The following is a 25,450-nucleotide window of genomic DNA, read 5'->3' as shown; positions in this document are numbered from 1 at the left end:
GAATATGCACTTTTCTCATGTGGTCTTCCTTGGTCTGTTCTTGTAAGGCTAACCTCTAGTGACTAGTGGGGATGCAAAGTTATAGATTTAGACTCTTTAGGATGAAGATTAGGTGGTCTTCCTTGGTCTGTTCTTGTTAATTGTCATATTTGTGTTCTTTGTTCGCGGTTTCCCCTTGCCTACGACTGCTTGTGAGCTTTGTAGTTATGCGTCTGCTTCTCTTTCCATGCTTTCCATTGATTGAAAATGTGGCCTTCTTGTTCCTTTGTTCGGTGGTAGAATTTTCTAGTGGCTCCGGATGAGTAGTCATGTCGGTTTTATTGTCCCGTATCACTCTCAAGCTTTAGTTTCTTTTATTAGGCCTTGTCTCCAGCTTTATTCGTTGTTTGGCTTGTTGCTGGGTTGTTTTATGTTAAAAATAAGAGACAATTGAGAAGGGAAAACAAAAAAATATCTGATCATTACTCCCTTTACATATAAATAACCAATAAGTATATTCTTACAAAATCCACACCAAAAAAGGTGGAATAGCTACTATAACGTAATTCAGGGCGTAGTTGCGGGTTAATAGTTGTAAAAGATAGTCAAAGCCAGTTGGATCAATTTTCCCTTAATGTGTGGATGGTCATGTATTGTCTTGTCTGCGTCTCCGCGATTACTCCGGAATTGCAATTTACCACGCTAGGGATGCTTTCATTCCATCCATAGATAATGAGCCTGATTGGTTCTAGACTTCTAGTTGTGGCTTTAGATTTTTTGTTATAGATATTTTGGTTGTGATTGTGAATGTTATTGTTGTAGTATTTTAATTATAGAATTTAAAATTGAAAAACCTAAAATTGTGTGTTTTAGAAGAAAATTAGATTAGCATCCGCCTATACGCAAGGTTATAATGTAATACTAGATTTCATCCCAATAGAACTCCACACTTAAGCATGGTTAAGCAGTAAAATTTGGATGGATGTTCGGAAAATGATTGTCAAAACCGTGCGAGTGAAGACAAAACACGGAAAAATATCACTTGATGATTTATAGAATTGGTAAACAAGTATATAAAGTCTCTCGGACGTAGCATACCAGCTGTTAGATAAGGGTATGTCTATGAGCGAATATATGACTTTTTCAAAAGAAAAATTCTTAGGTTCAGAAGTGATACTCTTTTATTTATCCCTTTAATTAGCCATTCAAAATACAACAATATGTTATGTAATGTTATATTTAGAAAATAAATCAAAATTAAAATAAGAAAAATAAAACAAATTGCTTTTTTTATTAAACTAGTTTATGTTTAGATTTTACAATTAAACAAAGTTTATGTTAAAGTTATAAATTTATATAAGAAGATTAAAATTTTGATTTTACAATTAACTGACATTATATGTTGGTTTGAGTGTATAAATGAAAATTAGGGTTTAGATATTTCAATTAAACAAAATGATATGTCGGTTTAGATTTGTTAAAGAGGGGTTAGGGTTTATATTTTATAATTAAACAAAATTATATGTCGTTTTGGATTTATAACACATGATTCGATTTTAGATTTTACAATTAAACAAAACTAGGTACTAACCCGCGGAAAACTGAGGGCTGAACTTTTTTTTGATGAAATTTTTTGATAATTTATTTTGTTATTATGTTATTTATAAAGATTTGTGATTAAAAATTCAGTTTGTTTATATTAAAATTTTGTATTTTAAATATGTTTATTGAAAACTTGTCAATAAAATATTTGCATGTAATGAATAAAACTGTTTAAACCTTTGTCAATTAAACGCAATCCTTGATATAGTTGTGAACTAAGTAAAAAATATAACTAACATGTAAAAAGAGCAATTAAATACAGTTAGTGAAGGTTCTGAAAAACCTCGTAAAAAACAAAAGTCATTGTTTTTTTCAGTGGCTTCCCTTACTTGTCTATAATAAGCACCTTCAAACATTAAATATATTCAAATCTCAACTTAGTTTTATTTTCCTAAAGAACGGTGACTAAAAGAAAAATATAATTTTTTAAATAGATAAGATACAATATCTATATCTTTTATTTTTTTATTTATTAAGTTTTAAAATCTAAGCCTTTAAACGGAACTGTTATATATTTTATTATATTTGATTTTTGATAAAAAATTTAACCCGAAAAGCTTTTTTGATAAAATTTGTAGTTATATAGATTTTATTCGATTAGTTTTTTAAAATCTTAGCTGTTAATTTTTTTCTTTAAAATACAAATTATTTTTGATTCTAATAGATTTTTTTTTTACTTTTCTACAATTTATTTTATTTTATGTGTCCCCAATTTTCGTTTTTTAATTAATTAATTATATTTAATTAATTAGTTAATTTTAATTAAGTTTTTCTAATGGTAATTGAATGTAATTTTTACACATTTTAAGGTTAGTTTCATATTTGTACTTCTCAATTAATATAGTAGGATTATATGTCATTGGAGTGTATAAAGGAGGACTCCAATTTAGATTTGACTATTAAATGAAATAAATTATGTCTATTTGGATTAACAAAAGAATGATTAATTAGGGTTTAGATTTTACAATTAAACGAAATTATATGTCGTTTAAGTTTATACTATACAAAAAATGGTTAGAGTTTAGATTTTATGATTAAAACTATAAATTATGTTAGGTTTAAAATTCAAATATAAGTTTAGGGTCTTTTCTTGACTTATTAAGTTATGTTGATTTGTTTCAATTGTATTATTTAGATAATGTTAAGTATTTGAGTCTATTTAAATAATTTTAGGGTTAAATTATTTTAGTTATGTTGATTTATTTTAATTGTTTTATTTATATAAAAAGATGTTTCGGTTTAGATTTTTTTTCATAAGAATATTTTTTATGAAAAAATTAAATAAATGAAGTCCTTTTATTCCAGAAAAAAGCGAGGTATCAAACGTCTAAATAAAAAATAGACAGAGTTTTTTTTTTCTGATTTTACAATTAAAAAAACTATATGTTGTAAAGTGATCTTAATGCAGTAGCAAAAGGTAAGTCCAATTGTAGAAGACAACATCACACCAGAGATCGAGTCCCGCTTCCTGTGGCCCAATGGTTGACAAAAAAAAAAAAACTATATGTCATTTTGGATTTAAAAAAAATCTATATTAACATTTTCACAGCAATTTTAGCAAATAAGGCTTCAAGTTGAGAACTATTTACAAACATGCCATTATCATTATTCTTTTTTTTATTTTAATATTAAAAACAGTCTATAATATTAGCTATACGTTAAAATAATCTAAACAACCTAATTCAAAATCTCCATTCAATTATTACCATACTCAAAATCTAATCCTCCGAAATTTCTTCCACACTAAACTCGCATATCATTAGGAAAAAATATAGAGATTGAAACAACCTTCTTTAACGTGTGACAACTCCATTCCTAATTTTCTATCCTCTAGATAACTATTTTAAATATAGAAATTGGAGTTGGAGTTGAAGATAAATATTTTAAATATATTTTAAATATTTTAATTAACACATGACAACATTTTTGCAGCAGTTTTGGCTAAGAAGACTTGAAGTTGATATATATTTACATCTCATGCCATTATAATTAGAGATTTTTAAAAATAAAACTATAAAACAAAAATATTGATTTAGTCGTTTTCCATTAACAAAAAACAAAGATTTCCTAATTTATCTCCCTATTAAATCTGAAATATAATTTCCCATTTTCATTCTTCTAAAATATCTCTACAAGATTTTATAATAATCGATTTCAAAATATAAATTTATGAGGAGCCTATAAATCAGCTACATTTGTTTTTCTATATTCCTAATTAATCACCACATTTAATTATATAATATAATTTTCCTGAATTTCTATATACAAAATCGTATAAAGAAACAAATTTATGGCTCAAAATTAATCAAAATTAGTCTAATAATATAAACTTGGCATATTCATATATATATATTATGCGAATATTAAATCCCTAATTAGTTGCTAATGCGTTCAATCTGTTGCATGAAAAGGTGGACATATTCAACTTAATTTCTCGCCTATAAATAATGTTGACCCCTATTCTCAAGTTAACATCACCAACAAAACATAAAAAATGCACCTCTTTGCTATGCTCATTTGGAAGTTGCACAAATAGAACTGTGATGAAATATGTAGAGATGTCTAAAACTTCTTCAAGCTATGGAGGGATCACCGAATCTGGGGCAGTTCATTGTCTCCCATGCCACAACTGAATGATAAGGTTGCGACCTCTATGTTCTTTTGCTGATGAAAAACAGTCCACAGTAGTGACATTTAAAGTTTTTATGCTTTATAAATGTCTCTCCCCCTCTTTTTGTTTACTCTTCTCAGGGTTCAATACCTCTTATTTTATTTTTGGTCTACCATTCAAATTCACGGGTTATATAGCTTCATGGGTTTGGATTAGTATTAATGTAAATTTGAAATATCATTATCTTGGTGCTACAAAATTATTCATTAAAAGTATTTATCAATATTAAAATATTAGACATATTTAATTAACTTGAATAAATTACGATTATGTAAAAATAAATTGGTTCTCGGTATACTACGGGTTAAATCCTAATATTAACTATCAAAATACACTTATACAATTTTAAACACTAAATAAAACAAAAAAATTAAACAAATGCAGCTTATAGTTTTATATTTTAGTTTAAATGAATCGTCTCGCAGTGTACCGCAGGTTAAAATTATTAAACCCTAATAATCTAGAGACAGCACAATTTCGTATTCCATACTCACATTTACATGCACAAAAACCAAAAAGAAGAAATAATTAAATTGTTTCTCACAATTTTACATAAAGTCAAATATAACTTTCAAATAATAAACAAATTAAAAAAATATAGACCCGCAGTGTACCGCGGGTTGAAATTTAGTTTGGTTTTAAAAAAAAAACATTTGTTATTAAACTTGTGATTTAAAATCTCTTTGCAAATCATAAGTTATTGAAAATGATATTTATTTGAAATGATTTAAAATAGTTTAGAATCTCTTGTTATTCAATTAAGAATTTATGTAAAATCATCTAATATCCACCATTATTCAAACTTAACAATTACTTATAAAAAAACTGATTTCAAGAGATTTTGACTACTTTTTAGTTGAAAAATAGGAATGAGTAGAGAATCTTCAACGGGTGTATCTAGCGCACATATTTTTGGGAGAAAAACTCTTTGATGACTTCAATCGGATCAGGGGAAATCTCAGACATTTGAAAGCAATACCACAAACTGAAATCAAGCGTTGTAATAGAATTTTTGACAAATCAGCGTTTCCATAATAGGCACACAAAAAAAAAGCTACCGCTACTTTTCAAATGTAGCCGAATCGATTTTACGAACAACGGAAACCCTAAGTAATTTGAACTCATTGCAAATCATGGAAACATGATGATTACCATAAACATAATTATCAAATTAGCCGAATATATTATTTATCTAAGTTACAAAATGCATGTTAGAAAAACATAAAATTGTATAGTGATTTTAAAATAATATGTTTTGAAATAATGTAGTTTTATAAAATAATTAATCTGATTTATATGTTACACATTATATTTTTGTACTTTTACTACACAAAACCGATTTTTAAGGTTCTCTCTTTTTGTACTAGGAAAAAAAACCGGAAACATGAAGAAAGAAGCTGGACAGAAATGAATAAGTAAGACACACAAATCATGTTTTAACTAAAACCCGAACCTGCTAAAAAGCCCACTAAAACTTCCAGCCCATTACAGAGAGAAAAGGAGGCGCTCTACTCCTCCGCTTTGACCTATTTCTAACCGTTGCCACTTGATACGAAATATAAAAATATCTAGCAAATAAAGAAAAATTAGATATTTTCCACGTGGACGGTACAGATCAAATAATCCGCGCGAAGAGACAACCGTTAGATGATAAAACCAAAAAAGACCCTTATGCCCCCAAACCTGAATCAAAATGGGTATAAATACATGTTCTAAAACCCTAAGCTAAGAAAAATATCTTCACGCAGCTGTCTAGGGTTTTTCGCCTCTCTTTTACTCTCTCTCTCGAAAACCTAGCAGTCTTTCTCTCTCTTTTCTCAGTTCCTCCATGGGTAAACCTAAATCCGCCACCAAGGTAACCTTCTTCTCCCCCTTTATGGCTTCCTTCTCTCTTCTTCTTCTTCTTACTCTGTTTTGAATCTCTGTTCATGTTTTGGTCCTGCGTATTTAACGAGATTTTATTTGTTTTCTTTTGGATTTTCAGGTTGTTGCAGCTCCTGCTGCGGTTAAGGCCACTAAGCCTTTGAAGAAAGGTATAAACTTTGGCTTCCTTGTACCTCAGATGCTTTGCCCTCTGCTACACAGCTAGTTTTGATTTGAAAGTTTTCATTTTTAATATCTATATTGCTCGTTCTGCTATGGCTGGCTATTGGAATAAGTTGTTTGATTTGCCTAACTCCTGAACGTATATGAGCTCTGACCTTTTTATTCATTAGTTTGGGAATATATATTGCTTGAATATAATGAGCGCTCTCTATAGTATATTGACTTGTGAATCCTGAATTTGAAACCTTTAGTGTTGAGATTAAATTTGAATGTTGAGTTTTGAACTGTTATTGATTTTAATAATTTTGATTGTTTCTTCTCTTTTAGGTAAGAGAGAGCCTGAGGATGATGTTGATACCAAAGTGAGCCTTAAGAAGCAGAAGAAAGACGTGATTGCTGCTGTCCAGAAGGAGAAATCTGAGAAGAAGGTGCCGAAGAAGGTTGAGAGCTCTGACTCCTCAGACTCTGATTCCGAGGAAGAGGAGAAGGTATAACTACTTCTGTCTTTGATTTATTTGTTGGTCTGAGTATTGAATTTGAGTGTGATTTCTGACCATATCTAATATATGTCAGGCTAAGAAAGTTCCGGCCAAGAAGGCTGCTGCCAAGGCTGCTTCAAGCAGTGATGACTCATCTGACGACTCTTCAGACGATGAGCCAGCAACCAAGAAGGCTGCTGCTACCAACGGAACTGTTGCAAAGAAGTCTAAGGATGACTCATCTTCTGAGGAGGATTCTTCAGACGAGGTTAATTTCTTTATATGTTATGGAATTTTTAAGCTTCTATCATTTGAGCTGCGTCTAAAAGACTTCGTTTTTTATTAAAAATTTCAGGAAGTTGCTGCAACAAAGAAGCCAGCTGTAGTTGCGAAAGCCGCTGTAAAGGCCAAGGCAGAGAGTTCATCTGACGAGGATTCATCTGATGATGATGTAAGGACCTCATAAGATAGAAGATAGATGCACCTTTAGAGTAATTTGTGCGAAAACTTATATAATTAACTAACTTACTAATTGAAAATAATTAGGAAGCTGAAAAGAAACCTGCTGCTAAGAGTGCCAAGCCAGCTGCTAAAGATTCTTCATCCGACGAAGACTCAGATGATGAATCTGAGGATGAGGTGATAATTTTTTTCTCATACTTGTAATATCTTATACTTGAATATTATTTTATATTTTCTAATGGATCTCTAACTACTTCGTTTATGAAAATAGAAACCTGCTGCCAAGAAGGCAGCTCCTGCTAAGGTAGCTACCAAGGCTGCAAGCAGCTCCGATTCATCAGATGAAGATTCTGAGGAGGTTGGCTTAACATATTTAATTTGATTTTCTTGTGGTACTTTATAGCAGCTTTGCATTCTTTATATTTCTGTAATTGACTTCATTCATGGGTCTTGATATTTTCAGGAAAGTGAAGATGAGAAACCTGCCCAGAAGAAGGCTAAAAAGGAGAGCAGTAGTGATGATTCCAGCGGATCTGAGGAAGATGAAAGTGAAGACGAGAAAGAAACCCCAATGAAAAAGGTACGAGCAATGTTTCCTTGCACTTTAATATCTATGGAGGCTAGCTACTGAAGCTTATTATTCTATCTCTTGTTGCAAGTTACTAATATTATTTATATTTTTCTGTAACTAAAACAGAGCTCCGATGTAGAAATGGTGGATGCATCAAGTGCAAAACAGGTAATGGAGATCCTTCTGATAGTATCTTTTATATATTGTAATATTGTAACCTGATTTTGTTTGGTTATTTTGATGTTAATTTTGTGCATCATGCAATTCTTTGATTTTTAGCCAAAGACTCCATCCACTCCTGCTGCTGGCGGATCAAAGACACTCTTTGCTGCCAATCTCTCTTTCAATATTGAAAGATCAGATGTGTAAGTTCTTTGACCTTTGATCTCTCTTCTCTTGGTGAAAGTTTTCATGACCTGATGTCTCATCCTCATTTGCAGCGAGAATTTCTTCAAGGAAGTTGGTGAAGTTGTTGATGTTCGATTCTCTACCAGTAGAGAAGATGGAAGTTTCAGGGGATTTGGCCATGTTGAGTTTGCTTCTGCGGAAGAAGCACAGAAGGTGAGAGTCGTTTTTAACTCTTGAATAAAAATATTTTATTAGTAATTTGAGACTGATTGCTGATTAACGTCTGTTGTACTTTAGGCTCTGGAATTACATGGTAGACCTTTACTCGGCCGTGAGATTCGTCTTGATATTGCTCAAGAGAGAGGCGAGAGACCTGCATTCACTCCTCAAAGCGGAGGGTAGGTTAATTTTTCCATGTGTTGGAGATTTGTTTCTGTAAAATTGTTTCATTGGTTGATTATATTCTCTCTTCTGCAAATTATAGCAACAACTTCAGAAGTGGTGGTGGTGATGGTCAAACTGTTTTCGTTAAGGGATTTGACTCTTCTCAGTCTGAGGAAGATATCAAGCACGCATTGAGGGAACATTTCGGTTCATGCGGTGAGATCACAAGGGTCTCTGTTCCCACAGAGCGTGAAACTGGTGCTTCCAAAGGGTTTGTGATTTCGTCCTCCTTATCTGTGTGACCAGTTTGTGAATTCTATCTGTTAAATTTTAGATGCTAACTACATAAATGTTTCTTTTCAGAATTGCTTACGTTGAGTTTACAGAAGGTAAAGAGAAGGCGTTGGAACTAAATGGAAGTGACATGGGAGGTTGGGGTCTTGTAGTTGATGAGCCTAGACCGAGAGATAACTCTAGTGGATTTGGTGGAAGGGGTAATGGTGGAAGGGGTGGTAGAGGAGGTAGAGACAGCGGCCGTGGTGGTCGTTTTGGTAACAGCGGTGGTCGTTTCAGTGGTGGCAGAGGAGGTAGAGATGGCGGCCGCGGTGGTCGTGGAAGACCTAGTTTTACTCCCTCAGGTAAGAAGACTACCTTCGGCGATTTCGAGTAGAAGCTTCTGTAGAAGAAAAGTCTCTTCTTATGTTGTTAACTTGTGATACTTGGCATCCTTTTATCGTTTTGTTTCTTTTTTGTTCTAGTTTCGTTTCTGTCAGAACCTTAAATTTTTGTCTGAATGTTAAATTAAGCTCAATTTTGAGTGCTTTGGGTGTTAAATCTAATTATTATATTCGTCCTTCTTTATATGAGCCTCAGTACGATCCAGTTGTTTAGGTATACTAACATTCTCTCCCAAGGGACACAAATTTACATTTCTCAGAATTAGTCTCAACTTGGTTGGCTACTTCCACATCTTTCACTCAAAAGCATAAACAAAAAGAAATAGTAAAATGAATTAGTTGTAACTGAAAACTGAGACTTTAGCTTGAGGACCGCCTTGTACATAGACAAAGTCGTAAGCTTGTCCTGCTCTCAAAGTCTTTTGCCATTGAGGAAGCTGGTACGTATTCTTTTGTCCCGTTGGTTTTAATCCCCAGATAGGTCCTGAGAGATCTTCAATCTTAAGCTTGAGATCTGATATGGGCTTCTGAGAATTGTTCTTGATGATCACTTTGTGCCTGTAGTATCTTGTGTTCCCGGCCATCCAGTTGGTAGTTATCGAGTGAAGAAACTCGATTTGGGCACCTGATTGTTTTGGACTATAATATGTTGTTGGTGTTGCTGTGTACGATGAAGCTGTGACAGTTTCAGAGAAAATGAGAATCAGACACTGTATAAAAGTTGCATTGGAAAGCTGTTAGTAGACAAAGATCAAACCTGGTGGTTTTGTAGTTTGATAAGGTTTAGATGATCCTCCTCCATAAGATCCTACAAAATTTCATTACATTACTCAATGAGTCATGGATCATAAGATAGTAAAGCTAAAAGACTACATGATCAAGGTTTATTGTTTACTTACCTAAGTTTCCAGAGAGTTTAGCGAATAGGCCAATAAGTGGAGCTGTTCCAGATAAAGTTGGTTCCGATTGCTCGTAGTTTGAGCGATCATCGGAATAGTAATCATTCTGGTCCGGTCCACCAACAAGCGCACCATAGATAATATTAGGATCAGCTTGAGACCTTCTGTACCAAGAATCAAATCCTTGTACACAATTCACAGAAGAACGTTGAACATAGATTGAAGGGATTGAAGAGCCTCTATGGTGAACACAGATTGGATATTTCGGTCCATAGCCAACTACATAACTCATTCCTAGACGGTTCTTTCCAAGAATGTAATCAGCCTGCAAACAAAAAGAAAAAAAACTCAGTTAGCAGAGTTAAACCAACAAGGAAACTGTTTTGGTTTCTTGGGAGGAGGATTTGAGAATGACCTGAGATCTAGCAAAGTCAAGAAGCGCTTGAGGTTGAACCGAACCATCAGGACAATTGAGTTTAGCATTTGCTGCAGAGAGATAGTCTGAGTAGACTGCGAGAATATACGCAGCCGCAGATGCATATTGAAGATTGTTCCACTCTCGAACATACATTAACCCACCAGCTGTTGTTTTAATGTTGTAACCACCATTCTTCTTGAGACAAGCACAAGCGAAGTAGTCAGCTTTCGTCTGATATTGCTTCAATGTCGAAGTATACACACCACCTTTCCCTTCTAACAAGACCTATACACACACAAATGAAACAAAGAATCAAGATTAGTATTCTTGAAACCGCGAGAAAACATTCTTGAACTAACCGGAAGATTATACCTTGGAGAGAAGGATTTGAACACCGGCGTATTTGTTATCCCAAGAGAACTCTTTCATCCCCCAGCCGGTTCCACCCATATAACCAGCATTGTCCATAGCATATTTTAAGTAATACTGATCCCCGGTAGCGCGGTGTAGCCAAGCCGCAGCCCAAAGAAGCTCATCCTTTAAGATATTACCCAACAGAGAGACATTTTAGTATTGGAACAACATTCAATGGAAGAAGATAATTGGAGAGATGAATGATGAAAAATGTTAAGAGATCAACAGTGTTATACCGAGTAACCAGATGACATGTAGAAAGGTTTTGCATTTGGGATTGAATCAGTGTATAGTCCTCTGTACTTGTCAGCAAATGAGAAGAGCTGAAAACACACAATAACAAAAGTTTCACAATGTTTAGAATCTCAACCGAACCGGGTTCATAACACAAGTAACAGAATCCCATTGCACCTAAGCTGTTAATAAGCAGAGGTTGAACAAATACACAAACGAACCTCTTTGGCATGACTTAAGAGGAGAGCAGAGTAAGAGGAGTTAAATGGCTTGAATGCCAAGGAAGCAGCAGCTAAAGCAGCAGCGGTTTCACCGGCTAAGTCTGAGCCAGGATGGTACTGGTCAAGCTTATAAGCTGTTCTTGAAGTGGTCATGTCCTCTGCTCGTTCCCAACAGTAATGGTCTGATTCTCCATCTCCAACTTGACCCCATAGAACATTTGGCTGAGGATGAGCCTTGATGAAGTAATCAGTACCCCATCTGATTGACCACAATGTCTGTTGCATCTGGTTCGAAGCGGATAGCTCTTTCCGGTTATCAACCGCTGCCCACGATAGCATTGTCACTGCAAAGGCCATTGGTAAACCGAACTTCACATGGTCTCCTGCATCATAGTATCCTCCCTCCAAGCTCACCTATTTATTCACACACACACAAAACCTCAATTTCATTTTATTACATGATGTTTTCTTATTGGAATTAGCACTTTCGAGGGTCTTACAAAGTAAAATCTAGCAAATTTTGTCTTGATGACAACATATCCTTGTACATTTTACATCTTTTTCAGTTAATATCTTTATATTAATTTTAATGTTATTCTTATAAATTCATATTTATGATGGTGACATTAACGACACAAGTACAAACCACTACTCCTTCCGTTTCATAATATAGGATGTTTTAGAGAAGTTTTTTTGTTCATAATATAAGATGTTTTCAAGTTTCTATGTAACTTTTATATTAGTTTAATACTTTATATTATGTAGTCTTGTTTATGATTGGTTGAACTTTTTTAAAGTAGTCATTTCTTAATCTGCGTGTTTTACTCAAAACATCCTATATTTTGAAACGGAGGGAGTCTATCACATATCCTAGTCGAATGATATTTAACGGGAACTATTATTTTTGTAAAGATTTAGATAATATGAATCTGACTAGTACATTATTAATATGTGTGTATATGATGGACTTACGCCTTGAGCAAGACCATCCTTGAGACCAGAGTGGCCTCGCCATTTGACACGTTGAGCAGCTGGCAACTTTCCTGATCGCTGAGCCTCAAAAAACAAAAAGGTCTTGTCAAGAGCATTTCCGTAGTTATAGTATTCCGCTGCCGCGGTTGCTGCTGCTAGAAGCACGGTCAGTAATAGGCTCACGCCGGAAAATGATACACCAAACTTCCTCATTTCTCTCTCAACCTTTGTTTTAAGTTTTCTCTCCTAAGAAACGTTCTTTGTTCACAATTGTGATGCGAGTTAGGTCTATATGTGGGTGTATTTATATAAACATTTGGAGAAAGAGAGAAATTGTGTATGTGAGTTTGGTGAGAGAGAGGAATTGTGGAGAATCAAATAGGTACGAAACTTGTCTGAACAATCATTGTCTTTGTCTCTATTTGTGTTCGTGTGTGTTGTACATGCCTTTGATAATAGTTGTGACCTTCACGTTTTGTTAGAGCTTCTCACGTTGTACCTCGAGACTTTTGTGTATAAAAGCTGAACCAACTATGACAAACCACGTGCATCTCTTATTAGCCGTTGGATGTATGTGATATTGACCATCTATTATGAATAAAAATAGATTAATGTATCCGTATCTTGTTTTTAATATAAGGTTTTAAACGCTTAAGAATAATATTTTGGTTGATTTTTGTTAAGGTGTCAACGGACAAGTAACATTCGTGGTATCCACAACTTGCATTCCCATTTTTTTTCGTTTTTCAGTTGATTTGTATGTTCGGATGTTTTTAAAGTTTTTGTTGAAAAAATTGTACAGTTTCATGGTTGGGCGTATCAAACTGTCACTTCCATTTCGTTATAACAATTAACAAGTGTAAAAATATGATAAATTTATATGATCAAAAGAAGGTGAAACGTTTGTATTTTAATAAAACTAGGAGTTAATAAAATTATAATATAATGGATAATAAACTCTTTTTTTGTTTTTTTTTGTCAACAGGATACTTAACTTTTAAATAAGAGAAGAGTTTCATTTATTTTATAGCTGTGAAGTCACCAAAAAACCAAATGGATCACTAAAACCTAAACCGGATTAAAAGTCCACGGGTGAACCGACATAACCTAGTCGTATGGTTTTCCTTCCATACAATAAAAAGTCTAAAACCAAAACTACACAAGACTAAGAGACGTCAAAACCCAAATCGAAATTGTAACTAAACCGACACCAATGAACCAACTCGTTTTCCTCACGGCGTGGTTACTCTTGTGAGTTGAAGAGTGTAGGGACGAAGAAGGTGGAGGAGAATGCGGCGTAGGCTCAACCTCCATGACTTTAATGATCATTTTCTGACCTTTCTCACAGTGGCCCGCGACGCCGCTAATGAAATAAAACAAACCTGGTCGGTCTAATTTGAAAACCGTATCGTTGTGGTTTTACACACCACACCACACCAAAAACAAATGTCAAAATCTGCATTACGATGATGATCATTGATAAGTTATAAAAGAAGAAAGCATAATATAATCTTACGGATAGTGTCGCCAACTTTAAACCGGTTCTTGGAAGCCCATTGGTTAAACATATCACTCTGGTTACTAGATTGTGGTATGATCCAACCATTTTCTCCTCCAGCTTCAAATTCAGTGCATGACACAAGTGAAACCACGTAAAACAATCCTAAGATTGAAAGGAGAACAGTCTTTTGTGAACCCATTGAATTTTTCTTTTCTTTCTGACTGATAAGTTCTTGGAGAAAATGTTAATATCGAGGTTTGAGTTTAAGTAGTGTGAGAGAGAGAGTTGCAGCTAGGTTTGTTCGTTTCGTTTGGCCTGTCCACAACTTGAGGGATATCTACTAGATATTGTTTTGACTTATTGCTATTTGAAATTTGAATTAAATTTGAAAGAAATACGTCAACTACTTAAGAAAAAACTGTTTTTTTTTCCTGAGATTTGTTCGAATTAATTTCGTAAAGTTTAATTTGATGAACTTTTGTATTTTTTGGACTTTTGAAGCTAATTTAAAAATGTTTGGGTGATACTTAGACTAATTAAGAATATAGGGACTATTCATCGAAATAACTAAAATATTTTATAGTTTTTGGATTTGCTGAGTCAGAAGAGGACTAAAACGACACGAGATCCCATCGTTTTGGAGTTACTCCGTCGCCACCACCATCTAAACCCACTCGTTCGTTCACCTGAGCCGCGACGAAGAAGACGGAGGCGAATCTGTAAGGATTTAGGGTTTATAGGATTGTAGGAAGAGGAAGACAAGCAAGACGAAGCTGCGTTTTTTCTCGAAGATAAACAATGGCACAAGACTCGGAGAAGAGATTCCACCAAATCATGGACAAGCTCTTTACCCCATCGAAATCTCAGCCTCCTTCTTCCTCAACCAGGTCGGTTTCTTATTTCATGGATCGATTCATCTTCCCGTATCTTAGTTTCAGATTTCCAGAATCGTTTTTCGCTGATTGGAGTGTGGAGATTGCTTAACCTCAGAACTTGGTTGATTTTGTGATATTTTTTTGCATCAGAGCTTGTGAATTATGTGTTCATGTTATGATTCTGCATCAGCTTATGTATTCGTTTGGTCTCTGTAGTTCATCTGCAGAGCAACAGTCAAGAGGCAGGAAGCGTCCAAATCCTTCATCTGCGTTAGCATTGGTTGAGCCAAAGACGGGATTAGCTACCATTGATAGGTCTTCAGCTTTGAAAGTAGCTGCGGGTTCATCACCGTCTGGTCTTTGCAGGCCATGGGATAGAGGGGATCTTATGAGGAGGCTAGCTACTTTTAAGTCAATGACATGGTTCGCCAAGCCCCAGGTCTGCTTCTTGTGACCTTTTAAACGACATTTTTCTTCCATTAGCATTCAAGTCATTTCGATCTGGTGGTTGGTATGTTCTCGTTATGAAATTTTCAGCTGATTATATGTATTTGGTGTGTGGTGGTGGTAGGTTATTAGTGCTGTAAATTGCGCGAGGAGAGGGTGGGTGAATGATGACGCAGATTCTATAGCTTGTGAATCTTGTGGAGCTCATCTTTATTTTTCAGCCCCATCTTCTTGGTCAAAGCAACAAGGTATGGTTAACATGTTTTTTTTTTGTAAAATCATCTCTATGCAACGGATACTCTGATATAGTGGTTTTGTGGCGTGTCCTCACTGCAATTGGATATCTTCTATGTGATCTTTCAGTGGAGAAAGCGGCATCTGTCTTCAGCTTAAAGTTGGATAGTGGACACAAATTACTTTGTCCATGGATAGATAATTCATGCGAAGAAACGCTTTCTGAGTTTCCTTCAATGACACCGCAAGATTTAGTTGATAGACATGAAGAGCGGTCAGAAGCTTTACTTCGACTTTTGTCCCTGCCTATTATTTCACCATCAGCCATTGAGTACATGAGGAGCTCAGATCTGGAGGAATTTCTCAAACGACCTATATCACCTGCATCTGGCGACACTTCAGCCGAATGTTCTCAAAAAGAATCCCTTATCAATCATGTTGGAGCAAGTCCTGCTCAACTTTTCTACCAGGTTTGACCTTCACAAAAAATTCTGAATTATTCTAGTTAACGTAGAGCCCTTTGCAATGCTATTATTATTATTATTGTTTCAGCCTATTTCATTTCCATGTCCATGTTTTTCTTTTTTAGGTACCTATATGATTTTGGTACAATAGGTTGATCCTTCGTTTATTGTGCCTTTATCAATAGATTTTACTTTGGTTTGTCCAATTTCTTCTTCTTGATTCATTTAATGTTGTTCATATGATCACTTTATTGACTATGGATGACATCTTTTCTGAGAGGCTTTTGGTATTTTGTATCATCTGATAGTAATACTGATGCATTGATATTTGCAGGCACAAAAACTTATCAGTTTATCTGGCTGGGAACCGCGGGCACTTCCTTATATTGTGGACTGCAAAGATAAATCGAGTGAGACTGCTAGGGGTACAGATACTATTGATTTACTGCCAGAAACTGCTACCCGCGAGCTTCTAAGAATCTCTAATTCAACCTTGATTCCAAATGGAGATTCAGGGAATAATGACAATCCAACTCTTCCTGACACATTAAACTCTGATCCCAGTTCTGTTGTACTGGACTGCAAGCTCTGTGGCGCCTGTGTTGGTCTATGGGTTTTCTCAACTGTTCCGAGACCACTAGAGTTGTGTAGAGTCACTGGTGATACCGAAATTAATACAGATGAACATCCCAGGGGTGGTACCCTTCAAAAACAACCTTCAAGCTTACAGTTTACCATAGCAGGAGGACCCCCAGCGACGAAGCAAAACTTCAAAGCAACAATATCGTTGCCTATTATCGGGAGGAACTTGAGGTCAAGACTTGCTTCTTACTCCAGAGATCATGATCATGGGGATGTCAGTTCAATTCAGGATCAACAGAGTAAAACTGCAGAGAACACCGGTGATGTTACACAAAATAGCCATAAAGTGGTGAATGATATAGGAGAGAAGGCTGATGGAGGAAGAAACTCAACTGATATAGAGAGTGATATTGCACTACAAAGCAACAACAAACAAATGATGGTAGTAAGATCAAATCTTCCTGAAAACAACAAACCAAAGGATGCAACTGCAGGTAATTTGCTAAGACTGAGTTTTTACAGGCAGTAATTGTTATCCAAACTAATGAGACTATGCTCATAGCTAATTGTTTGAAAGCTCCCATTAGGAGAAATTGTTCAGCTAAACTATGCTTATACACATCTTTCTGTGTGAAGATACAGGAACGTCACTGACGTCAAACAAACAGATGGAATTTGATCCAATCAAGCAACATAGACATTTCTGTCCTTGGATCTGGTCAACGGGTAGAAAAGGCGCTGGATGGCGACAAACTCTTTCTGCGTTACAACGCCATAAAGGAGCTTGTCAGACTCCACCATCACCATCACCATCACCATCACCATCTTCCCTCTTCAAGGTAACACATTCCTCTCAATTCTCTTACACATATTAGTTAATATGGAAGAAAGCTATTACAAATGAGAAGATATAACTCACCTGTAACTATTCTCATGTTTTCTCAACATGAGATCATATAACCCCCCTTTGTAGCAACAAATAGTAGGATCAATTAATATAACCCACAAACTAAGCACAAAGCTATTTAAACTATTGTTGGTTTGGTGCAACTTAGTTCCTTTTCCTTCTTACAATTCCATAACGCATGACTTTATTCTTGTTTTGATATATTTTCTGGCTTCGCTCTGACTCTGTAAATGGAATAAATTATCAACTCGTATAGAACTAGAACCATGTATATTCTTTGATTTATATTCTTATTTCATAAAAATCCAACTTCTAATGTCTTCGATGGTTCTTGATGTGATGCTGTCAGGTTGATGATCCATTAACATCTGTTCGGAACCTATTTAAATCGCCATCACCCAAGAAACGAAAACTGAACGGAGGATCTTCAAGCTGAGCCACAGACGATTTGTACCTGAGAAAAACTTGAGCTGTCTACACTGCATCCAGAAATTTGAAACTTGAAGAACTGTAACATTCATTGTGCTGAGTTATTTGTTGATTCCTCAAAAAATTAATATCTAAACAAAATCAACTTCAGTATTTGGGGAAGCAAAATCCATTTGAGAGAGAGAGAGGAGAGGTCTTGACCCTTTCGTCCTATAACTAACTTTCTTTCGAAGTCACACTTGGCTTGTGGCACTGGGAGGCCCGGTTCATTATAAATTTATTGGCCTGCGCACTTTCATTATTTAATCCATGTAATTTATAAAAGGCCTCGATTGGTTGGTGTCATTAAAAATTAGATTAATGTGCCTTATATTAGCTAACTCAGATTGATTACACACGTAACACAAATTACAACTTACACAATTCTTTTTTTTTGTTTTTTTGAATAATGTAAAATTTATTCAAAAAAATACGGTTTGCAATAGCGTTTTTCAAAAATTTTACATCAATGATTTATGTTTTAAAGAATACAAAGAAATTAAGAGACAAAAGTGTCATCGTGAAGCAAGCCAAATTAACATATAACAATCAAACTTGTCATCTCGTTAAAGCTGAATCGAGTAAACCATGTTCCGAACATCTTGATCAAGTCGTCGAACAAGGTGTCGAGATGGAAGAGGAGGTTCCCCATAGTGTCTTCCATTTCTCTCCCTCCACAGTGAATGAATGGAAAGCTGAAAGATCTATCTCAATAAGTGCTATATACATTAAACTACACTTTCAAACAATCTTACTATACACCAAACGATATTATAAAAACACCCTAAATTTTTTGTGCAAGAAGTATCTTTTGTATTTAAGCTATTGTAATCGTTACAATTATTTTCATTAATGAAAATTCACAGTTCTACAAAAAAAAAAAAAAAAACACCCTAAATGTTAGCCCAATTAACTTTAAAAACTTACATTATACAATTATTAAACATTATAATCCTAAATCAATTTTGAAATTTTAAATTTATAGAAAAAAATATTCAGTTCGTGCATTAGTTCCTAGTTAACGAAAATAATGAAAATTTTGAGGGGTTTAAGTTTCTAGCTAGAATCGAAACTAGTACGTATATAAACCATCTGCCCATCTCTTGATAAGTACAAGTATAAAATCCCTGTTAATTATTGCCGGTTCTTACTAAACCAATGTAAACCATCACAGTTTGTAGGACAAGGATGTGAGATTACGTGTATTAAAATCCTGTTCGTCCAGAAGAAAAAATCCGTGTATTAAAATCCTTTTCCTTTCTTTTTGGTATTATATTTTTGAAAATATTTGTTCCTTTATAAATCCAGAAGATAACTAAGATAGTATAGTTTTTACTTTTCCAACTAGAAACTTCAAGTGTGCGGATTTATCCTGAATTAGGATGAAAAAGAGAAGCACAAGTAAAAATCCCATAGATACAATACAACCAAACCATTTCCTCGCGTCATGTCCCACTATCTTCATATTATTTCCTTAAAATACTTTTTTAAACGAAAATAAAAATAAAGTGGCTACAATCTCCGGATTCGTGGCTCAAGTTTATGGATTATGTTAACACATTTGTGGTTCTTAAAGTTTTAGATTTTAATACCTTTTTCCATAAAACTTCGTTTAAAGCTTCTCTAGTCCAGACTCCAGACGTTATCAACACCCCGGAAGCAACCTGAGAATCATAGAAACCCCGTTTTAAGCGACATATAGCATGGTCGAACAATTAATAACCTAGAACTAGAAGTATGAAGCTATAAACTTATCTTGTTTGTCCTTGTTAGAATTCCATTCTGCTTTTGTTAAAATTTGAAACTTGAACAACATTCATATGTTCCGAGTTATTTGTTGGTTCCTCAAAAAAGTAATCTATGTTGTTACACATATGATCCGTTTGTACCGGAATCTATCAAATTCATAGACTTAATTAAGAGCATGGATATTTTATAGCACAACGTTCATCAACTATATCGGTATTTTCATACCACATACTTGGGGTATGTTGAATTCCTACCCCAACTTTAACAATGAATAAATCCATACATTAACTTAAATAAAATTCAAATTCACTACCCCAACTTGTAAAACTGTGTTGAATCATACACAAACCGTAACGGTGTTAAAAAACCGTTAACGGCTGCTTACGTGGAAGCCACATAAGAAACGACGTCGTTTTGAGAAAGAAAAGAAACAAATTCTTTCTTTCAAAACGACGACATTTAATGTTTCTTCTTCCTTTATGCTTCTTCTCAAAACGACCCCACCGTCTCCATATGCTCATCGGCGTTTCCTCATCGGTTTTTAACACTGTTACACTCAGTCGACAAAAGGACAAACTATTTAAAAGCCATGCTTAAGTTTCTAACTTTGTTGGTAGTAACGTTGTTTTTTTTATAAAAAAACACACTCTGTGTTGGTAACGTCCTCTAGTATTAGTTTTTTGGGTTGAAATATCTCATGAGAAAGTTAAATTAACAAATCTGGTGATGAATAGGTGGAAAAGATAAAAACCTTGAGAATTTTAAGTTTCTAATAATTACGTGTATCCGATAATATGCTACATCGACGACATAATTACTTACAAAATCAAGAAACTAAAGTACGCAAAAGAAAGAAATTTCATTACACTAGGTGATCAGGGTCGGTACAGAAGGCATTAACATTGCCCAAAAAAAAAATACTCCATCTCATAATGTTGAAGGATGTGATATATTGACGTTTATTGAATCATTTTCTCTTAACTTTTTGGCATTATATATTTCTTCTATGACTTGACATCTCCAAAAGATAAGAAGAATGAATAAGTTTTTGATTATTCCAACCTAGAAAGAGACTCTCTAAGTGTGCGGATGTTTCCTAAACCAGGGATTGGAAAAGACAAGCACAAGTCGATCCCATAGATACAACCAAACCATTTCCTCTCGTCATCGTCCCACACTCCCACTATCTTCTTTTTATTTCCTTAAATAATATAGTAACACTCTCTAAATCAAAAATAAAAATTCGTAATAGCATATATGCATGAATACTTTTGCTATTTATATAAAAGTAATTTATGTGGACCATCTCCGGATTCATGGCTCAAGTTTTACGGATTTGTGGTAACGTATTATTACCTTAAAAACACGAATAATTACGAGAATGGGCAGGTTGGGTTAGATTCGTATTCGTTACAGTTTTAGTGTAATAAAAAACATGTGGAAGTCATATGCTTCTGTCAGCTGCTGACACGGAATTTTTCGTGCGTTACCTTTTTTGAGTTTACTGAGTCTATTTACTTGACTTTGGATCGTAGCGCGCGTTGTTCATATTAGACTTTAAATAAAAAAAAAAACTATACAGTTTATTAGGTTTTGACCCCTTGGTTTTATTGAAATTCTTTTTATCCCACGATTTTTTTTTTGTTAATTCGTGTTACTCTCTTTCGTTTACTGACTGACACATTATATTAATTGGTGTTGAAAATTTGTGTCCTACCATTACCAAACATGTTAATTGCTCAACACAGCAGCTTAATTGTTATTAAGATTTTTTCTTCAGCTACCTTACCAAGTTATACCTATTAGGCTATTAATATATTAAAACAAATTTAATGTTTCAATTATAAATGATTTCGATTGTTTTCTTCTAGTTGTGATATACTAATGTATTGTGATACGTACATTAATAGACGCGGGTTTAAGCACCAACACATCCAATAAAAATTCATGTTTGCCTTTCTCAAATTGCATTTAATGTATCTATCTATCTACTAATTATAGTTTTGTAATAACACTAACATGAAAACCAATCTTTTCGAAAGAAAATGATAAAAAAAAATTTAAATAGAAATACATTTCCGTTTAAAAATTAGTTTATTTATTTATTTATTAATGTTTTTAACAAAGATTATTCTTATTCTTTTACATGATTAATTGTTGATCTTAAATTAAACAATACATTAATAATGGTTTAAAAAAAATATAAATATTTTTAGTATACATGAAAAAACCTTAAACAACAACTAATTTGAAGGGGATGAAGTATATAATTGAAAAGCCATAGAATGTTACTAATAATTGTCCATAAAGCAAAATTATTTATCATAACAATGATTTCTAAGATCAGCACAGTGATTGATGAAACCTATGGTCAATATGTAGATATGGTAAAAGACTAAAATGAAAATCTTGCCTAAAAGTGTAAAGATGCGATACATACATACACTCTATCCCAAATAATAAAAAAACACGGTCCATGATTTCATACCAATTTGACCCACTTTTATTTATTCTCCAACTACAAAAACAATTCCAACTTTTTTTATTATTTACACATTACACACATATTGAGACATAGAGAGAGAGAGAGTCACAAGAATTACGACACTAAACCAAACCCAATTCCTAGAAAGAAAAAATAGAGAGAGAGAGAGAATATTTAAAGTATATGGGAGATGTACGGAGGATCGTGGTGGTCGTAGAAGACAAAGAAGCGGCGAGGATGGCGTTACAATGGGCACTACACAACCTCCTCCGTCAAGGTGACGTCATAGTCCTCCTCCACGTCTTCTCCCCTCCTCCGTCGCGTAAAAAGAAATCCACGGCGGCGCGTAATCTCCGCCGCTGCGGATACCATCTCGCACTCTCTTTCCGCGAAATCTGCGACTCTTTCTTCAACGTGAGTGGGGAGAAAAATGAATCTTTGATCGGAGAGTTCACTCCAATTTTCTTGATGAATTATTTATTAGCTTTGTGTTTTTTTTTAACCTTGTGATCGTGATTTTACAGACGCATACGGAGATCATCGTGAGAGAAGGAGACGATGATGGCAATATGATTGCTCAAGTTTTGAAAGAGATTGGTGCTTCTATGCTTCTCGTTGGTCTCCATCAGAACAGCTTTCTTTACAGGTAGGTACCTTTGTGATCGATTCAATAGTTCCGGGGTCACAATTTAAAGATTCTGAACCCCACAGTTTACGACTTAGTAATTTAGTCTCTATGTCTCTTTATATAAAATGCGTAGATGGGCAATGAGTGGGATTGACGTATCAAGACATTTTGATTGCAAAGTGATGGCTATAAAGCAACCTTCACCGGAACAGTTGACGCCGGCAAAGGTTAAGGGACACAAGACCTCACAGAGGACAGCTACATCAGACTCAGATAGTTTAACCAATTTTGACTTTTCCCAAATTGAAATCTCCGGATTACAGTAAGATTCCTAACCTCTTTCTTTGTTTCCAATTCTGTTTTTCACTAAAAAAAACTACCCTGTTTTGGTGAAACAGTTTCCCAAGATATTTTTGATTATAAACATTTTCATACTGACTCTGATAAATAATAAAAAGTGGAACTTTGAATGAATGAAACAGGGCTCCTGAGATTCCGACACCACCTAAAGTGCCGTACAGGTTATGTCCGAGTCCTCATGCGATACTATGGAGATCAAGGCCCCGGAGGAGATCCAAAGACCAATTCGGTCTCGTTTCATAGTTTAACTATATTTATTTGAGACGTAAAGTGAAAAAGCAAAACTTTACTCTCATTTTTTATCATTTTTTTTTTTTTGTGAAAGATACAAAAGTTTAATCGAATACAAAAAAAAAAGAAGTCATTCCAAATTTCCAATCACATTATTCTTAAACAATGAACAATTTTTCAAACCCTCGTCCAAAAGTTTGGTTCGAGTGATCTCAAGTAAAAATGGTAAACAATTTTCCAACAAAATGCAAAATTCATCATTAGAGATATAAAGAAGAATGATTATAATTTTGTGCTAAATACTCAGCTTTTCTCTCCTCCGTAAACTGCATCTGTATATGTTGTATGCTAATATTCTAAACACATTACCTTTTTATAGCAACAAGTTTTCTCTCCTGTATTCACGTACAATCACTGGTATGCTTGTCGGAGGAATCTAATTTACACACACACAGCGACAAATTGTATCAGACACTGTATTGAGACATAATAATAAACTTAGGACACAGTAATGTTTGTGATGCGTACCATTCCATAATCCGAAACGATCATAGATATATATTCTGAAGGTGTTGAATCGTACCTGGAACCAAAAAAAAAAGATTAAGAGAAACTAAGATGAAGGTTTGAGATGACTTTTCAAAACCACTTTAAAAAGCGCTTTACATTAGATTCAGGAACTGAAGGTTTTTGTTGTTGTCCATCATCTTCGATTGCTTTGCTTTGGTACTAAATGATGGTATGTTGGCTACGGCATCAGGGTCCCCTGTAAAATTTTCCGCACAGGCAAATCTCTATTTAAAATCTGATTTCGAGCAAATGACTAATCAACAAGAGGTACAAAGAAGAGCGAGTGAAACATTACCAAGTTCATTGGAGCAGATTGAATCAAGTAGGACTCTTTCATGAAACTTGTATGCTTCACAACACACAATTACAGGAACACTAAATGCGTTTGCAACCATTGCAACGCAAGCTGTACCAACTTTCGAGTAAAGAGTTCCATTCGAGAAGATTGATGAAGCCCCAAGAAAAACTCGTGTCGCTTCACGCATGATGTAGGAAATGGCATTTATATGAGTGTAGGTACAGTCGAGGCCACGGCTCACAAGTCTGCGGAGTAGCTTTTTCCCTTCAAGATTTGGGCGTGCGTCTACAATCACTACACGGAATTTTTTCCCAATCTCATGAGCGTATAAGAGAATCATCTCAACCACACAAGAGAATCCGTATGTGAGGAGAACCTCTCCATCTCTGATTTTTGATACGGCGTGTTGTACGATTACCTTGTCTGAAAGAATTATCTTTTCATCTATGAACCGTCCAATGTCCGAACACAGGGAAGCTTTTGCCTCTGGCTCTGACAGGTTTACAGGTAGTTTTCTGATTTGGTTCTTCAGGAACCTGATTGCGTTTCCCATGCTCATGGAAAGTGGACGACATTCTATCAAGAATGAAACATAACCGTTGATTTTGGTTGTCAAGTCCATGGTCAGATCTTTCATAGGAGGTGTAGTGTAATCTTTTATAGCTTCTTCAAATGCTTGGAGCATGGCAATGCATCTCGCATTGTCCCCAGATATATCTCCAGCCAAATGTTGCAAACCCACCTAAGATAAACAAAATACATGTGTATGTCATTTGAAGAAATAAACCACTAGGCTTTACTTCAAACTCTTATGGATTCCAGTTCAAAAGCTTAACATTCAAACATTTCACAGCCACACATCTAAACAAATAGCTATACCTTATAGACTGCGTGGTGTATGGTATCAAGTGTGAAAAAATTGGAGCTTAAATTGGGAAGCTGACTGCCACGTTCGTATTGAGGAAGATGGAGAAATAATTCAACTTTGTTCTTGGTCTCGGTCTGTTCAACCACAGCACGCCTCTTAGCTTTATCCACTCGGCTTTTATCATCATACTGCATTTGTGTCTGAGGGACATCCATCCTCTTCTCTTTTTCTACTGCTACAGCTGTCTTTTCAGAAACAGAGGATGAGATGGGAGGTCTTTCTTTCTTTGGTTGAGGCTTTTTAGCAGCCTTGCCAGGATTAGCCTCAACAGACTCATCTGCATGTCTTTTTCCTTCGCCTAAAGATTAGCAAAAGGGAAGCATTCAGATGATTTTACATGTCACTT

The 25,450-nt window shown here is 34.8% G+C and overlaps 5 protein-coding genes and 1 pseudogene across 6 annotated transcripts in view; 3 read left to right on the top strand and 3 right to left on the bottom strand.

Moving 5' to 3' along the window:
* On the top strand, positions 5,987-9,398 carry LOC104742421 (nucleolin 1). The gene is made up of 14 exons (XM_010463425.2): positions 5,987-6,107; positions 6,237-6,285; positions 6,626-6,786; positions 6,872-7,045; positions 7,133-7,228; positions 7,324-7,416; positions 7,511-7,597; positions 7,703-7,819; positions 7,937-7,978; positions 8,090-8,175; positions 8,251-8,371; positions 8,456-8,556; positions 8,643-8,813; positions 8,906-9,398. The coding sequence occupies exons 1-14, from the start codon at positions 6,081-6,083 to the stop codon at positions 9,210-9,212; spliced, it is 1,632 nt and encodes a 543-aa protein (XP_010461727.1). The 5' UTR covers positions 5,987-6,080; the 3' UTR covers positions 9,213-9,398.
* Positions 9,295-12,772, bottom strand: LOC104742422 (endoglucanase 5-like). Its single transcript, XM_010463426.2, has 8 exons — positions 12,378-12,772; positions 11,406-11,819; positions 11,187-11,273; positions 10,909-11,073; positions 10,534-10,821; positions 10,119-10,443; positions 9,977-10,027; positions 9,295-9,895 (listed from the first exon to the last, which is right to left on the bottom strand). The coding sequence occupies exons 1-8, from the start codon at positions 12,588-12,590 to the stop codon at positions 9,555-9,557; spliced, it is 1,884 nt and encodes a 627-aa protein (XP_010461728.1). The 5' UTR covers positions 12,591-12,772; the 3' UTR covers positions 9,295-9,554.
* Positions 13,385-14,092, bottom strand: LOC104742420 (annotated as a pseudogene).
* Positions 14,494-18,117, top strand: LOC104742419. Of its 2 annotated transcripts, none has more exons than XM_010463422.2 (7): positions 14,494-14,765; positions 14,970-15,192; positions 15,325-15,448; positions 15,564-15,904; positions 16,233-16,974; positions 17,123-17,319; positions 17,737-18,117. In XM_010463422.2, the coding sequence occupies exons 1-7, from the start codon at positions 14,677-14,679 to the stop codon at positions 17,821-17,823; spliced, it is 1,803 nt and encodes a 600-aa protein (XP_010461724.1). In that variant the 5' UTR covers positions 14,494-14,676; the 3' UTR covers positions 17,824-18,117. The 2 variants fall into 2 exon arrangements, with proteins under 2 accessions (XP_010461724.1, XP_010461723.1); XM_010463421.2 differs by having other exon boundaries at positions 14,496-14,765; positions 17,117-17,319.
* LOC104742416 lies at positions 22,150-23,436 on the top strand. Its single transcript, XM_010463419.2, has 4 exons — positions 22,150-22,503; positions 22,614-22,735; positions 22,851-23,039; positions 23,200-23,436. Exons 1-4 carry the CDS (start codon positions 22,273-22,275, stop codon positions 23,318-23,320), a joined length of 663 nt encoding a protein of 220 aa, XP_010461721.1. The 5' UTR covers positions 22,150-22,272; the 3' UTR covers positions 23,321-23,436.
* LOC104742418 (probable translation initiation factor eIF-2B subunit delta) overlaps positions 23,431-25,450 on the bottom strand; it is a 5,139-nt gene continuing 3,119 nt past the window's right edge. Inside the window, exons 4-7 of the mRNA XM_010463420.2 lie at positions 24,174-24,918; positions 23,975-24,074; positions 23,837-23,891; positions 23,431-23,744 (exon numbers count right to left, since the gene is read on the bottom strand). Of these exons, the coding sequence (XP_010461722.1) occupies positions 23,682-23,744; positions 23,837-23,891; positions 23,975-24,074; positions 24,174-24,918 (963 nt within the window). The 3' untranslated portion in view covers positions 23,431-23,681. The remainder of the gene's footprint in view (positions 23,745-23,836; positions 23,892-23,974; positions 24,075-24,173; positions 24,919-25,450) is intronic.

This window comes from Camelina sativa, chromosome 14 (assembly GCF_000633955.1).
Source record: "Camelina sativa cultivar DH55 chromosome 14, Cs, whole genome shotgun sequence".
Taxonomy (NCBI): domain Eukaryota; kingdom Viridiplantae; phylum Streptophyta; class Magnoliopsida; order Brassicales; family Brassicaceae; genus Camelina; species Camelina sativa.
This window is presented reverse-complemented; position numbering and strand designations above follow the sequence as displayed.

Coding starts and splice junctions, on each gene's coding strand:
- LOC104742416 (XM_010463419.2), top strand. CDS start 22,273: ATGGGAGATGTACGGAGGATCGTGGTGGTCGTAGAAGACAAAGAAGCG. Junction 22,504..22,613: donor TCTGCGACTCTTTCTTCAAC/GTGAGTGGGGAG, acceptor GTGATTTTACAG/ACGCATACGGAGATCATCGT. Junction 23,040..23,199: donor ATTGAAATCTCCGGATTACA/GTAAGATTCCTA, acceptor TGAATGAAACAG/GGCTCCTGAGATTCCGACAC.
- LOC104742421 (XM_010463425.2), top strand. CDS start 6,081: ATGGGTAAACCTAAATCCGCCACCAAG. Junction 7,046..7,132: donor AGGAGGATTCTTCAGACGAG/GTTAATTTCTTT, acceptor TAAAAATTTCAG/GAAGTTGCTGCAACAAAGAA. Junction 7,598..7,702: donor CAGATGAAGATTCTGAGGAG/GTTGGCTTAACA, acceptor TGATATTTTCAG/GAAAGTGAAGATGAGAAACC.
- LOC104742419 (XM_010463421.2), top strand. CDS start 14,677: ATGGCACAAGACTCGGAGAAGAGATTCCACCAAATCATGGACAAGCTC. Junction 14,766..14,969: donor CCTCCTTCTTCCTCAACCAG/GTCGGTTTCTTA, acceptor TGGTCTCTGTAG/TTCATCTGCAGAGCAACAGT. Junction 17,320..17,736: donor CACCATCTTCCCTCTTCAAG/GTAACACATTCC, acceptor TGATGCTGTCAG/GTTGATGATCCATTAACATC.
- LOC104742422 (XM_010463426.2), bottom strand. CDS start 12,590: ATGAGGAAGTTTGGTGTATCATTTTCCGGCGTGAGCCTATTACTGACC. Junction 10,822..10,908: donor TTCAAATCCTTCTCTCCAAG/GTATAATCTTCC, acceptor GTGTGTGTATAG/GTCTTGTTAGAAGGGAAAGG. Junction 10,444..10,533: donor TTGACTTTGCTAGATCTCAG/GTCATTCTCAAA, acceptor TTTTGTTTGCAG/GCTGATTACATTCTTGGAAA.